The sequence below is a fragment of the Conger conger genome, chromosome 4 (assembly GCF_963514075.1).
Source record: "Conger conger chromosome 4, fConCon1.1, whole genome shotgun sequence".
Taxonomy (NCBI): domain Eukaryota; kingdom Metazoa; phylum Chordata; class Actinopteri; order Anguilliformes; family Congridae; genus Conger; species Conger conger.
Window position 1 is genome coordinate 4,804,134 of NC_083763.1, and position 15,000 is coordinate 4,819,133.

The 15,000-nt window shown below is 43.6% G+C and overlaps 1 protein-coding gene across 1 annotated transcript in view; it reads right to left on the bottom strand.

The window, feature by feature from the left end:
- Positions 1-13,969: 13,969 nt before the first annotated feature.
- Positions 13,970-15,000, bottom strand: part of nfia (nuclear factor I/A) — a 173,334-nt gene continuing 172,303 nt past the window's right edge. Inside the window, 1 exon segment of the mRNA XM_061238709.1 lies at positions 13,970-14,056. Coding sequence (XP_061094693.1) covers positions 14,042-14,056 — 15 coding nt within the window. The 3' untranslated portion in view covers positions 13,970-14,041.

Genomic DNA, 15,000 nt, shown 5'->3' on the forward strand with positions numbered 1-15,000 from the left:
AAGTTCAACATGCCACGTCTACAAGAATCATTTGCCATAAATTTGGGGGGGTTTGAGTTTACCGTAGATATATCTGCGCACGAGCTGCCCCTCTGCACCTCTCAGCCACTGTGAAGTCAGCGAAAGGAATTAATGGTTATTAATGAGGTGTTTGCTGAAAGGATGTTAAATCTTAGATCACACCCCCAAAGATATCATTCAATTTATGATCTGCCTTTTTAGTTATGCTCCGCTGGAGCTGAGGGGTGTGTGTGAGCACGCTGGTGGGGATATTTTATTCTGATTAACCTTCAGCGGAGGGTGGGGTGGGGGGGGGTGTTTGATGGTGTTGGCGTAGGCACCTGCAGTCCGGTGTTAGCACGTTAGCCGCACTCCCCGACCCCGTGAAGTGGAGTCGCGACCTCCTGACCCCCCCAGGGGGGGTCCGCTGGGAGGCAGAGCGGCGGGTTGTTTGGGTGGGAGGGGGGAAACCCGACGCCTGGTGCTGCTTGTGAATTATTCACAGCGCCTCCCGCGGTCCCGTCTCAGGATCGTCTCTCCTGCTGCAACCTGACCCCCCCCCCCCCCCTCCCCACTGCCCCCCCCGGGGGGAGAATCCGAGTTCACCGCCTCGCTGCTCCGCAGGGAAAGTGTGACCGTAGAGGGAAGAGACGGGGGGGGGGGTACCCGTGTGTTCAACACGCTGGTATCCGCAGGGTCTGTGATGGGCCGATCACAGTGGGGAGGGGAAGGGAGGAGAGGAGGAGAGAAAGGGGAAAGGAGAGGAGATGAGGGGAGGAGAGGAAGAGAGAGGGGAGGGGAGGGGAGGGGATGAGGGGAGAGGAGAGGAGAGGAGAGGAGAGGAGAGGAGAGGAGAGGAGAGGGGCTGGCGGAGAGGTAGACCTGGCTCTCCATTGTGCGGGGGAGTCCAGGTTTGACTGCAGTGCAGCTGGGCTGCGTGTGGCGCAGTGGGGTCTGTCCTGCAGCCAATCGGACAGCAGAGCCGAGTCCTGCAGCCAATCGGACGGCAGAGCCGAGTCCTGCACACTGCTGTGTTTTTACTTTGCACTTACATTCATGTGTTCCTCTCTTAGCGTTTTCATCCAGAGCCTCTCACGGGTGCATTCTTTCCTCAACAAGTGAAAAGCATCTCATCTATGAATAGCAAAACCTGCATGTAGCACAGTCATAAACTTAAAAAATTGTCATAGTAACTCCAGTGGAGTCTTCTAACAAGCAGTGACGAGTGATATCGTTGGGCTCACTTTCAGAGAGATTTCTGAACAATAAAACACTCACAGCCAATCAAAATCCAACCAAATTTAAGGGACATCACATAAAAAAAATGGCAGATGACATAGCTGAGAGGTTATTTACAGAACGTTATCCTTCATCTGTGTGGAAGCTCACATTGTTATCATTACAGTTGTAGTTCTTGGTGTGGATGCTCACATCGTTATCTTTATCGTTATAGTTGTAGGTCTTGGTGTGGATGCTCACATCGTTATGGTTACAGTTGTAGTTCTTGGTGAGGATGCTGACATCGTTATCTTTATCGTTATAGTTGTAGTTCTTGATGTGGATGCTCACATCGTTATGGTTACAGTTGCAGTTCTTGGTGTGGATGCTCACATCGTTATGGTTACAGTTGTACTTCTTGGTGTGGATGCTCACATTGTTATGGTTACAGTTGTAGTTCTGGGTCTGGATGCTCACATCGTTATGGTTACAGTTGTAGTTCTTGGCCCCAGGTGTCTCTCTGCTACAGCTGTACAGGATGTGACATCATCCAGTGCACAAAGAGTGTTTTGTGAAAATAGTTCAATTTTGGCTGTTATGTTTAAAATTGAATTTGAATGTGATTCTTTAACCCTAGAACTGCCCATTGGCAATTGCATTTGCATAACAAAATATACTCTGAACTTATATTCTGCATCTCCTGAATATTTTAGTCCAAGGTCCACTTTTAGACCAAAATGTACTCATTTGTACCATTACTGTATTTTCAGGGTACATTTGGGGAAATTTGATCCTCGAAGAACAAAAATGTACCTCCACTGTAACTTTAGTTTAGAGTGTAGTTTTGATTAGCATTTTCCCCCTAGCCATTTTGTAAAAAGTTGACATTTCTTTTTGTTGAAATAATAAACAGTCAGCACAGCCTGGTAACTTGCAGTGATGGGAACATAACCACAGCGAGCGTGTGTGTGTGTGTGTGTGTGTGTGTGTGTGTGTGTGTGTATGTTCGGCTGTAATGGAGCATGAGAGAGGGAGACTTCAGGCCCAAACACATGGAGCGGGGTGTGATGCAGGCTCAGACTCTGTTTATACATCTGGAACCAGTCACACACACACACACACACACACTTATGCATATGCACACACACATACACACACATACACACACACACTTATGCATATGCACACACGCGCACGCACACACACACACATACGCATTACATTACATTATTGGCATTTGGCAGACGCTCTTATCCAGAGCGATGTACAGTTGATTAGACTAAGCAGGAGACAATCCTCCCCTGGACCAATGCAGGGTTAAAGGCCTTGCTCAAGGGCCCAACAGCTGTGCGGATCTTATTGTGGCTACACAGGGATTCAAACCCCCAACTTTGCGTGTCCCAGTCCTTTACCTTAACCACTACACTACAGGCCTACGCACACGAACACACATACACACGCATATGTATATGCACACACGCACACACACACACACACACACACTCACACTCACACACACATGCCTGTATGCACACATACAAACACAAATACACTCACACACAAACATCCAATGAGCTGGGATTGCAGAACAGCTTCATAATGCGTTATACCCATCAAATGATCCACAGCCATCAAACATGATCCATTCATCTTGTGCTTCTGTACAATTCTTATGACTGTACATGTCTCAAGGGAACTACTAAACAAAACTATTAAGTACAGTTTTCCCTACATGTGTAAACTGAGAAAATATACCTCAATCACTGTCCTAACTTGCATTCCAATCACTTTTTTTGGATCAGTACAGCTCCAAAATTTGGATGTAAACATGTAGCTAATGTGTGACATACAGTAATAAGTCTGAACATTCTGCTTCTAGAGCAATTACATTTGAGAAGAGGCACGGATGTATGAATGCAGTATTACCGTACGCGCCGTTTATGTAGAGCACTCACAACTGTTGATTTAGCGGATTAGCGGCTGAGTGAAACAGACAGTGTATTTGTGGCGACTGAACAAATGGAGGAAATGTATTATTTACAGCGACGCGCATTGTTATCAATGGTCTGCAAAATACGGCTCTGTCATTATGACAGATAAGAAACGCGCCCAGGCATCGCACACAGAGGATCGTATTCCTCGAAATGAGCTTCGGCGTTCAAACAAACCGTCATAATACCAGGCTGTAGCCATTAATACTTGTACTGGCTTTGATTTCTTCACGGAGAGCGCTCCCGAACACCTTGAATACGATTAAGTCGCTAAGCTCTGTGGCAGCGAAGAGGACTCTGCGCGGAAATAACGTACAAGGACACGGCGAATTCAGCATTAGCGTTTTTATTCTTTTTTTTCTGTTGCATAGGAAATGCACATCTTGCTTCCAGTAAGTGAGTTGTGTGAGAACGTGGTTGCACTAATGGGCCCAGGAAAAATGACTCTACACCAGTTTGAGAAACAATAGAAATAGGAAAAAAGGGAGAAAAAAAATCACAGATTCATTATCAGGAATAAATGCGCGGTAAATTTAGTCACACGTGAAAAGGCTGTACACAATGAATTTTAACCAACAATGGAGCTAGTAACATCACAAATAAACAATGGGGTATTATGGCTACCAGTCAGTCCAGTACAGGTGTAATAGAGGCACAAGGTTTTATTTGATTTCGTTTTTGTTTTTTTTGTTTTTGTTAACCATACTTCTACAGATGTCCGATGGTGTGTGGATAAGGGGATGAGGCGAGCCAAGCAAAAAAAGAAAAGAAAAGTGCAACACAGGATGGAAGGATGCGGGTAGTGATAGAGGGATGGAGAAAGGGAGGGATGGGGTCTAGAGGAACGGGGGGACAGCGGACATTAGGCCCAGGACACGCCAAAGGTTTCCAACTCCAGGCACCGTACGGCACATACGACCAGGACTAGAGCGGACCATAAACGATTGTCATTATCATGATTACAAGGTCTTGGCAGCAATGCCGTACCGACTGGAGTCTCAGGAGTTTCTGATTGGCCAGGGATTAAGACACCGGTCCTGACTGATTGTGTGCACGATCAGAAGGCGCGAGATCGCAGGCAATGCGATTAGAATGTCCTCGGCCGAACATTCTAGTGCTGATGTCACAGTCGCCACCGGCAATCGAAAGTGACGGGGTTCTAGAACTCAGAATTTGGAACCTAGGCTGACTCATAATTTTGAAAACGCATTCCAAGAAAGGGTTAACTCGACACTGCTTATCTTTTTTTTGCTTTTAACGTCCCTCGATATACAAGGACGTGACTTCTGCAAAGACACATTTCGGACACCTTTGGGTTTAAATCCTTTCAAGGGGAAGGGGGAAGTCTGACTGAGAAAGAATCTGAGGCCAAAGGGAACTGTGGAACATGATTTTATTATTTTTTCCGTTTTTTGTTTTCTCAGCACAAAGCAGAGGTTTCTGTCTAAGATATCACCTCGTTGAGAGATGTCAGGGAACTCTTCGCTGAGATAGCATCAAATCCGTTCCTAAAGCACAGAATTAATTTCCTGTAGCTTAATCACTGACCGTGCAAAACAACAACACCAACATTAACTTAAGAGGAAGAGACAAGAAATAGCTTTGAAGTCCAGCTTGATTTTCGTTTTTTTTTTCCTGCAAGTTCAACAAAAGCAGATTTTTCGATATTGACTGGGAGACGAGAGTGTCAGGGAGGGGGAGGGGGAGGGGGGGGGGTTGATCTCTAAGGCTTAGCATCAGTGTGTGTGGCCTTACAGTAGTGAGTACACTGGTCTGGATCCGTGTGATCCGTGTGGTCTGTGTGGTGTTTAGGCTGTGTCTCAGAGGTGTGGCGTTTGCCGATGTGACGTTCCGATCAACATTCCCATGGAAGCTGCTCTTTTGAAGTGCTATCGAGGGAGCCAAGCCAAGCTTCCCAGACCCCCCACACACACACACACACACACACTCCTGGGCTGGGATTCCGTCTCCGATAGTGCTGACTGGACCGTATATGATGAGGCTATCGATTCCTCAGCATATTGTTTTTCTGTTTGGATAAAACCGGCTTATGTTGTGCAACTGCTGCACTATCATGAAAGGGCAATAATAAATGTTCTTTTACTTAAGACGAACGCAAGGCCTACTTCGGTCTGACTGTACGAGAGAGAGAGAGAGAGAGAGAGAGAGAGAGAGAGAAGGGCACGGGGTGCGACTCGAATCTGATCAGACGGTACAGATTGTCAAAGTCAGACGGGTGTGGGGCCCGGCGGTCAGTGTAAACTCCTGCTCCGATCCCAGCGGCCTCCCAGATCCACATCCCGCCCTCCCGGTGTTAATGCGGGTTTAACGGGGTGTTTCCACGGAGAGGAAGGTAAGCGAGAACTGAGGTGAGGTGGCAATGGCGTCCCATCGTAAAAAAGATTTTTTAAAAAGGGGCAAATATTAATAATAAAAATTTCCGAACCCCCTGGAAAAAACTGATGATGGATATGGAGTCAAAAATGGGAAACTGAGGAAAGGATACAATCTGAAAACAAATAAATTAAAATGTGGGATCTGGGAAAAGAGAGGGAAAGGGGGAGGGAGGAGGGGAGAAAAGGAGAGAGCTTCGGGTGTTGGGTGGAATAAAAGACTAACATAACGTTCTTGTTTTTTGTAGATTTTTTTAGTAATATTCATAACAGCTTACTAGGCGATTATGGAAGAGCATGCAGTTATATCTTATGGTTATTGTACATCAGCTATAATCAGAAGGGTCTGACAGACAGCAAAGGCTACCGGTGTTGAGAAATTTAAACAATAACAAACAATATTCATTATTCATAAGAGCAGTATAATACAGTATAATCACAGGCACTACATCTGTTCTTTTTAATATATCAGGTAATATGCTGGTTTGTTTTTTATTTTCATATTTTTTTTAATTCCATATAATTTGTTCTGTCCTTAAGCTTGAGTACTGAAAACCACTGACCGTAAAAGGAGGCAAAGGCCCAAGATAACAAGGTAGATACCAAAGTTTGCCATTTCACAACATATATATATATATTACATATCCTCTGATATGTTATATACATATTTTCACATATTTGATTAGTGCATAGTTCTCATGCAGATTAAACTGCTATGCTGTTTACGCGGTCAGAAAGCAAATTAATTAGTCTAAATTGTCACATGTTCAGTTTGTCTTCCCTAATAACCAGCCTGAATTAGCACCGTGTAATGGTTTTGCAATAGAAGGGTAAATCTTCCTCTCAAAGGGTAGGTGACACTGATTGCATTACAGTTGAGTCCTAAGGAACAGCTTCAATGTTACCTTATTTCACACAAAGAAAAAAAACAAAAAACACTTTTATTGTTCGAAAGTCACTTGTATGTTCCTGTTGCTGTGTGTTCATGACTGGACACTAGTAGTAACAATGTGAAGAATTGTTTTTCTAGATTTTTCACTTTGGTCCAGCAATGCCATAATTACGTTGTACAAATTGCCAAACATCACAAGTCTGTTCTGAATACTGTAAACTCCACAAACGCACCCAGAACATCCGAAACAAATCCGAAAAGCAAGGATTCGCATTACATCACTTTCAATATGGAGGCTGCACTTTAATGGGAACCAAATAATTTTTTTTTATCTGCTAGATCTCAGATCCATCTCTGTTCAGGTGTCATTGAAGCTCTTCATAGAAATATGACACGATATTCATACCACACACCACCGAAAACACATCACACCAATGGTCAAATGTTTGTTTTTGCCATTGGAATGTTTATGTTTCTCATATATATTCATATCAACAATACCCTGCTTACGGTCTGAACAATTCTGCCATCGCCATTACAATCCCTTTGTTCCAGGTTCTCTAGTCTCGGATCTCAGTATTCACTCTCAGTACGTAACATTTAAGGGTACAAGCGGGGGTGGGGAAATATCTCTAGGCCAATAGTGCCCACAAGAATTTGGACAAACAAAACACAACAAAGGCCTTCCAATGTACAGCTACAGCGATAGGCCCTTATTCAACCCTGTTTCCTGTGACAATGGCAGAAATCTTCAGACGCAGTCAAAACACAAAACAAACATTTTCAAGTCAAAGTCAAAATAATCAGCTACCCCTGTTAACATTCAGGGAAACAGAGGGGTGGGGTGGGGTGGGGGGTATGGGGGGGGATAACAAGGACAGAGTGAGTTATACCCACTTTAATTTCGCACCCAACTACAGTACAGCATCCTGACAAAGACTGTTCAAGGTGCCTCCGAACCCTGGAAGTGCTTTCATTTAGGCAAGGAAACAAAAAACAAAAAAACAAACAAAAATAAAAACTTTCACAAATACAAAGCATCTCCCCCCGTCGTGAAAACCCCGTCTCTCCGTCCAAACGGAGATGATTTAGGAGATATGGCTTGGCTGTTTTTACCCACCCCCTCATGTTAATGCTGTAACATCCGAGTAATAGACTCCACCACATCGCTGTATTCTCTTATCCACCTAGCGTATATAAAGAGAATTTTTTGTAAAAATATATAAAATGACACTGATGTTAATATTTTTTTAAATATATATAATATCTAGTGACACCCTATTGCTGACGTGGGTCATTAAGTCTCTATGTGGGTCCCCTGGCCTTACGGCTTGGCAATACTCCCCCCATCATCATCACCCCCCCCCCCCAAGCTATGGGAGCAGCACCTACACTGCAAAAGTCTTATCAAGAATTTTAGTCTTATATTTTTAGCCTTAACATCTTCCATTTCTGCTCAATAGGAGGAAAAAAGATTGTCAACGAGGCAAGGCAGTTTGAAAATGAACTGAAAAACAAGGTCATATTTTCTTACTTAAAATTGAGACAAAAAAAAGACTTAAGTCTCATTAAGAGACTTAAGCCCTTATTTGTCTTAAGATTTTTTGGGGGTTTTTTTTGCAGTGCAGGCCTATTCTCTCGTCATACTGTCATGGCTCCCACACATCTCGAACACAGTTTAGGTTTGTTTTGGCCACCAGTACAGAAAAAAAACAGTGCGGTTCTCTGGAGCACATGACCCCCAGGTGGGGAGACGGGTAAGAGGGGGAACGTTGCCAGCTGGAGACCCAGCACCCGCCTTCCTCTCGACAGGACCAACAGAACCCCCGTAGTGTGGCTAGCTTTACCGCCGGTAAGCGGAGGTGTTTGGCGGGAATGCTCGGAAATAAATAATGAAATGGTTTAAAAGAAACATTTTGAAAGATGAAACGTGTACCACCATAGACTGAGACCAGCCTGATAAAAAAAAAAACAACAAACAACAAACAAAACTTTTGTGATAAGAGCTCTCACGTTTTGTTTATCGATGCTCGTGAAATACTGCCGTTTGGTTGACTTTGTGTTCAAACTCTTGGAAGGATTCAGAATAGGGAGATTTTGGGGAATACAGCTATGCAGCTGCTGCCAATGGCAATCAAAGGAGACAGGGGGCAACAGCCATTTTGTGTTTGTTTAAATTCCTAGTCGCTCTAAGTCTGAAAAATGGAGATGCCAGAACAGGGGCATTCTGATTTCACTTGAGTACATTTTTGCATATGATATCAATGGCTGACCATCAAGCTCTTCACAAGTGAACTTTCAGGCAAACCATACACGGTTACCTGAAGCGCAATCACTCCAGGTGGCCAAAACTAAAAGGGTCAGCTGTGATTTTGCTCCTCTCCATACGCCTAGCTGTGCAGTTATATCTTCACGTTCCTCTCCACGTATCACAGCCACACCTGTGCTTGCTCTTGCGGGCAGCCTCTGTGTGCAGCACAACAGGCCAGGAATAGGCCGCCATTTTGAATGCTTATTTTGAAAGCGGCCATTTTGAATGCTGCACAGAAACCCCCTCTGAGGCTATGTGACGGCTGGTCGATTAAGCCGACTTGGACCGGATGGTCAACTAACGCGGTATGGAGTCTAAAACAGGGTGTTTGAGCGGGACACTCTGGCTTTTGTTACGCTGGTTGTGGGGCGAGAGGTTGAGGGAACAGGGGGGGGGAAGTATGTTGAAAAGAAAAAGAATCATGTTGCATATCAAGCTGTTTATTTTTTTTTCCTGTATGGAATGGTGAACACAAAAAAAGATGCCTAGATGCATGTATAATAGGGGCATCCTTTGGCTGTCTATGTCATTGTCTTCTGCCTAAACTAATTTTAAAATGCATAAAAAAACGCTCTCCTTTAGCCAATTTCCTCAGAATTACCTAGATGTAGCTTCATCAATACTGATGCGACAAATAACCTTCAAAACATACAGCATACTTGTAACATCCATTTACAATGGGTATTTTGTCCTCAACGTCCTGTACTTTTTAAGTATAGGAATATGCTATACCATCAAAAGAGAAAGAAAAAGTCCTTAAATACATACAAAAAAGAAACAAACAAAAAAAATAAACTAATGAAAAAAATGTGGAAACAGGAAAGTTTTCAACTTAAATCCCGTTCCCGGAGAACAAACAAAATCAATTCTATCGATGTGGCCTTAATACAAACAATCATAAAATTCACAACACTATTTTTTTCCCTCATTTAATCAATGTTACAAAAGTCCTGCATTATAAAATAGGGCAGCTTTAAAATCAGTGTAATTAATAAAACTATACAACATACAAACAACACATCGCCCACAGTGCTAGGCCCTTTCACCCAGCGCACGAGCGTTTTCTTTACCGTCTTTTCACCATTTTCCAGCTCTCTTTACCGATCTTTCTCACTACTGTACCCACGGCTAATTTACACACACGTCAAAAAAAAAAATAAAAAAAATAAAAAAACAGACTGCCCAAACTATTGCTTTAATATTTCTTATTTTTCTTTTTTTCTTTCTTTAAAAAGGGTGCAATTTTGTCGTATCTTACACGCCGCACAGCCGAATCTTGCTGATTAGATGCTAGGCTGCTCCAAACAAGGTTTTTTTGTGACAATAAATGTCCGTGCAATTCATGTTTCCCTTCGCTCTTAAGCCCTGGAACCTGTATTTTTTTAAATTCTCTGCTGATGCCACTTATTTCGTATTTAGTGCAGATAATTAGGAAAGTAATGCCCAACTGAATGCTAAAGGGTCGGCAAGAACCATGACAGAACAGAAACACACTAAAAAAACACACAACCCACACAAGTGTAACTACTAAACCATCACATCAGACACCTAGGAAATCAATCCCCATACTCTAGTTGTTTTTCATAATAAATCTAATAGTAGATCATAGGTAAACAATTCGTAAAACTTGGAAGTCTGTCAAAACGTACATATAAAAATGGGCCGTTTTTTTACGTCGGTTCCTCCTGATTGCGGTGTATTTTCACTGCGTCAGAAAAACGCTTGCGGGTCTGAGACGGAGAAGAAGGTGACTCGTTTAAGGCTTGCTTGTGACCAACTGAGAGAAAACCTAACACTACCGCTTTCCAAACGCCAAATGAAAATGAACATAACATACCCAGACCAGGCTGAATGGCTGCGTGCCCATGTCAAGTTCTCCTGCAGACACTGACTGGCAACCCAGTCCAGTGCTGCCCCAACTTTGGTTAAAAAAAATTATAATAAAACAAAAATTAAGTGACTAGTGTAATGTCTACATGAGTGCAAGCAGATATTGCATAATTTTTTTCTCATTAATCTTTTCTGGGAGCAAAACAATAAAAAAATAAAATAAAAAAGGAAATAATATAACAGGAAGACTCCAAAACAACCAAAAAAAAAGTAAGTTTCCATTTTAGAAATTGCAGCAACATCCATAAATATCAATATACTAGCATCAACATTTAAAGGATCTGGGGGATGAAGGTGTCAACAAACTATCTACAGGACATCTAAGAACCTAAGAGCCTACTCCTATCCACTGTACAACAAATATTGGGGGAGGGGGGGGGGGGCATATCTGGATGATTGACACTGGCCTGGTCAGCACAAGACTGGGCGATTGTGTTTTATACTCAGGACAGTATGTACAGACACAGCACTGACAAGATGCGTCACCACCAGCAGTCCGCTGTCATCGGCGCCACGCATTAAAATGGCTGACAGTAGTGCCGTCTTATTGTCATAGTCACGACCGCTATTGTCGTGATTAGTATTAGCCGTAGGATTGTACGGTCGTATTCGCTCCAGCTCCCCACTCGACAGGAGTTTGGGGTCGGAATACAGACGGGGGGGGGTGGGGGGGGTAAAAAAAAAGAAAAACGAAATTCTCCACATTGGAACTTGTGCAACAACTCAGGACGACACCATCGCTCAAGGCACATTGATGAGGAACAATTGTTTCGTGCAATTTGTGAACATAAAAGGAAGTATAATTGTTTTAAAAACTCGATAATTTCAACAACAAAAAAAAAGGGAACAAAAGAGAGGGAGAGAAAGAGAGAGGAAAAAACAATAAAGAAAGGATGAGAAGCGAAGAAGAGTCTGAAAGACATTTTTAGCTGGTTCATTGTGAAGGACAGCAGTAAAAAAACCCTTTTTTCAGGGGCCAAACAAATATAGTCTATTGGCAAGTGCCTGATCTTGGGATTACAATATTGTCTTTATTCACACTACTTGAAGTCTACATAATCTATGTAAAAATTTTTGTCACTAACACTAGAACATGCAAGATTTTTTTTGTACATTTTTTTTTCTCGTTTTTGTTCGGTTTTTGATCGACGGCGGATGAGTCGGTCGTAATAGTGTAAATATACGTATATTATAGGAAACAAAGAACAAAACCAAAATCATAAAATAGTAGGTTTGCATGCGAAGCGGCTGAGAAGCTTCGCAGTCCTGTTGCAGGTCTTGTCTGACGTGATATTCACATTTTTTTTTTAAATTGTTTTGTTTCAGAGGTCTTTTCACGTTCGATTCTCGCCCCCCTGCGTACGTCGGAGACCTCGGCCAGCGGACCTACTGCAGACGGAAGTGCTTCGAGAACCACGAGGCCTGAAGCCAGCCTCCCGAACCTCGCTCCCGCCCCAACGCTTGGACTCCTGTCTGAGGCCACGCCTCCAACGGAAAGTTTGACTTTATCTTCCGGGAGAAATAAAAAAAACTACCCTTTTTTTTTTACACAACTCAGATCTGTTCACATCATACACACCCGGTTCAGTCTCACGAGGAATGAATATGCTCATAAATTCTTCTCAAATTACTGTCATGTGCTTCGTTAAAAACAAGTCGATTGCGTAGCGTTTCCGAAAATAAAACACGAACCAACACGGTAAGTAAATAGCTTAAAAGCGGCGAGAAATGCTTTCAAAACTTGATTGTTTTAACTGGTGATATTTCTTAAAGGGAGATTTGTCACAAAATAGTAATCAATTTACAAGATGAACAAACAAACAAGTAAAAAAAAAAACAACGTAAAAAGCAAATACAGCTCCCCTTATTTCTCACAAGGCTATAATTCTAGCTTTTGTTTTTTTATTTTTATTTTTTTGTACCCCGATATTTTAGAGTCCCGGAGGTGTGAATGGACTAGGAAGAAAAATATATATATACTTTTCACAATCGTTTCAACAATATCTATCTTACAAAGATATGAACTATCCAACAGCTATCCAACGAAATTGCACTTTCCTCATGTGAATATTCCACTGCTTGCCTTTAGTTGTTCACGTCTGTTGTAGTTTTTATGGAGGAACAGACCCTCTATCCACCCTTATATAGCACAGACCTTTTGGAGGGGTTTGCTGGTAATAACGGAAATTATTTTGTTACAAAATGAAACATGAACATGCCTCCAAGACGGGGAGGAGCTTTTTCAAAACCCCTCCCCCCTCCTCCCATTAAAATGTTTTAACTTTCAAACTTTCGTAGTCTTATTTTTCTCACGTCTGACCGTATGGAAGTGTTACCGCCCTCCCCCAACCCCCGCACCGGGCGCCTCACCCCTCAACCCCTTGCCCCCAAAACTGTAGCGAAGACCGATTTTTTTTTTTTGTTGCCGCGTGTTCTCCGTGTCTCTGCGGCGTGTCCGGGGAGAGCTCGGACTCGATGGCTCTGCCGGGCGCCGCTCTCTGCCGCCGGCGGGGGACGTGGAGTACGACAGGAACGACGGCGGTCGGGCGAGAGAGGTTTTAACTGGTGGTATCTGACCCAGGTAAAACCTCCTCGCTCACGAGCCGCAGCAACCAGAGCAACAGAAACGATTAAGCCGACATAGCAGAATCACTTATGGAAAAACAACAACAACAACAAAAAAAAACAAAAAACAAACAAAATAAAAAAAGACCTCAAACCTTCCGTTCCTGTTGGGGCCTTGAAGCCCACAGCGATATATACACAGACAGTCACGCGTACGTACGTACGGACGGACGCACGGTAAGTTTCGTTCTGTGCGGTCGCAGCCGAACTGGTTTTTTTTTTGTTTTCACGAGCAGCTGCTCGGAGAGGCTGAGGGAAGCTCTTCGATGAAAAAAGTCACGGCGTGTTCTGCCGCCTCTGTCGGCACGGGCCACGACAAAAAACCAAACGCGCTCTTCACTAGAAACAAAAAAACGTCAAATAAAAAAAGAAAAAAAAACAACCAAAAAAAATAACAAAAAAAACTCTCGTGGTGCTCCAACAAGGACTTTCAACAGAGATGGACTTGCTTCCATATATAAATATAAATATATATACCATACATATAGACACATATATATGGGCTATATAGGTATATAGAATATGAGTGCGGTCGCGTCTCCTCTGGCTTCGGGGAGGGCCGGGGGATCTGCTGTAGCCATGCGTCTCTCTGGGCGGGGGGTGGTGTTCTCGGGGGGAGGGGTCCTCTGGCAGACAGGTGTACAGGATTGCAGGTCTCACTGGGGGGGGCACAGCGGGGGGGCGAGTGGTCTGTCGAGCGGCCGCTGAAAGTCCGGAGGCCTTAGCCCAGGTACCACTGCGCAGAGGAGGAGGAGGAGAAGAAGAAGAGGAAGACAGAGACATGAAGGACTGCCATGAGTTTGTCTGAGGCAGGGGGCTGCCCAACCCTGCTCCTGGAGGTCTAGCATCACTCCAACCCTAACAGAGCACACCTCATTCAACAGCTAGAGCAGGGCTGCCCAACCCTGTTTCTGGAGATCTAGCATCACTCCAACCCTAACAAAGCACACCTCATTCAACAGCTAGAGCAGGGCTGCCCAACCCTGTTTCTGGAGATCTACCATCCTGTAGGTCTTCACTCCAACCCTAACACAGCACACCTCATTCAACAGCTAGAGCAGGTCTGCCCGACCCTGTTCCTGGAGATCTACCTTCACTCCACCCCTAACAAAGCACACGTCATTCAAGTTAGTGGTTTTCTTGAGCTGTTAATTAGTCAAGTCAGGTACAGGACAGTAGATCTCCGTCTTGCACCCGAGACCAGGATACTGGTCTGGCCCTTGAATCCAAATCAACATTTTGGTAATTACAACATCCCAGGTAATTAACTGAACCATTAGTGCTACTGATTGTTTTCTACACCTGGCTCCCAGGTAAAGGGAGAGTGGAAGAATATGAGTTTTCGGCCCTTGAGGAGCGATATTTGATGAACAGGGCCCTTGATATTACTGCATAGAAGACCTGGATTTATCACAAAGCAGGATTACGGAGTTAGTTAGAAAGATTCACTGAGTACAGCCTGGAACCCTCCCAAACGTGGAGCATGGACTGAATTAAAAAGAGCTGTTCCGGGTTTTACTCAGCGCAGTTATCCATCTTTGTGATATACCCTCCCAGGATTAAGAGCGGATTTAAAAATATATATATATTGTGCAATTAAAAACATACAAGTGCATCGACACGGTATTAAAAAAAAAATAGAAGAGCTGCCAATTTAGAGAGCTGTAACTCCAAACTCCT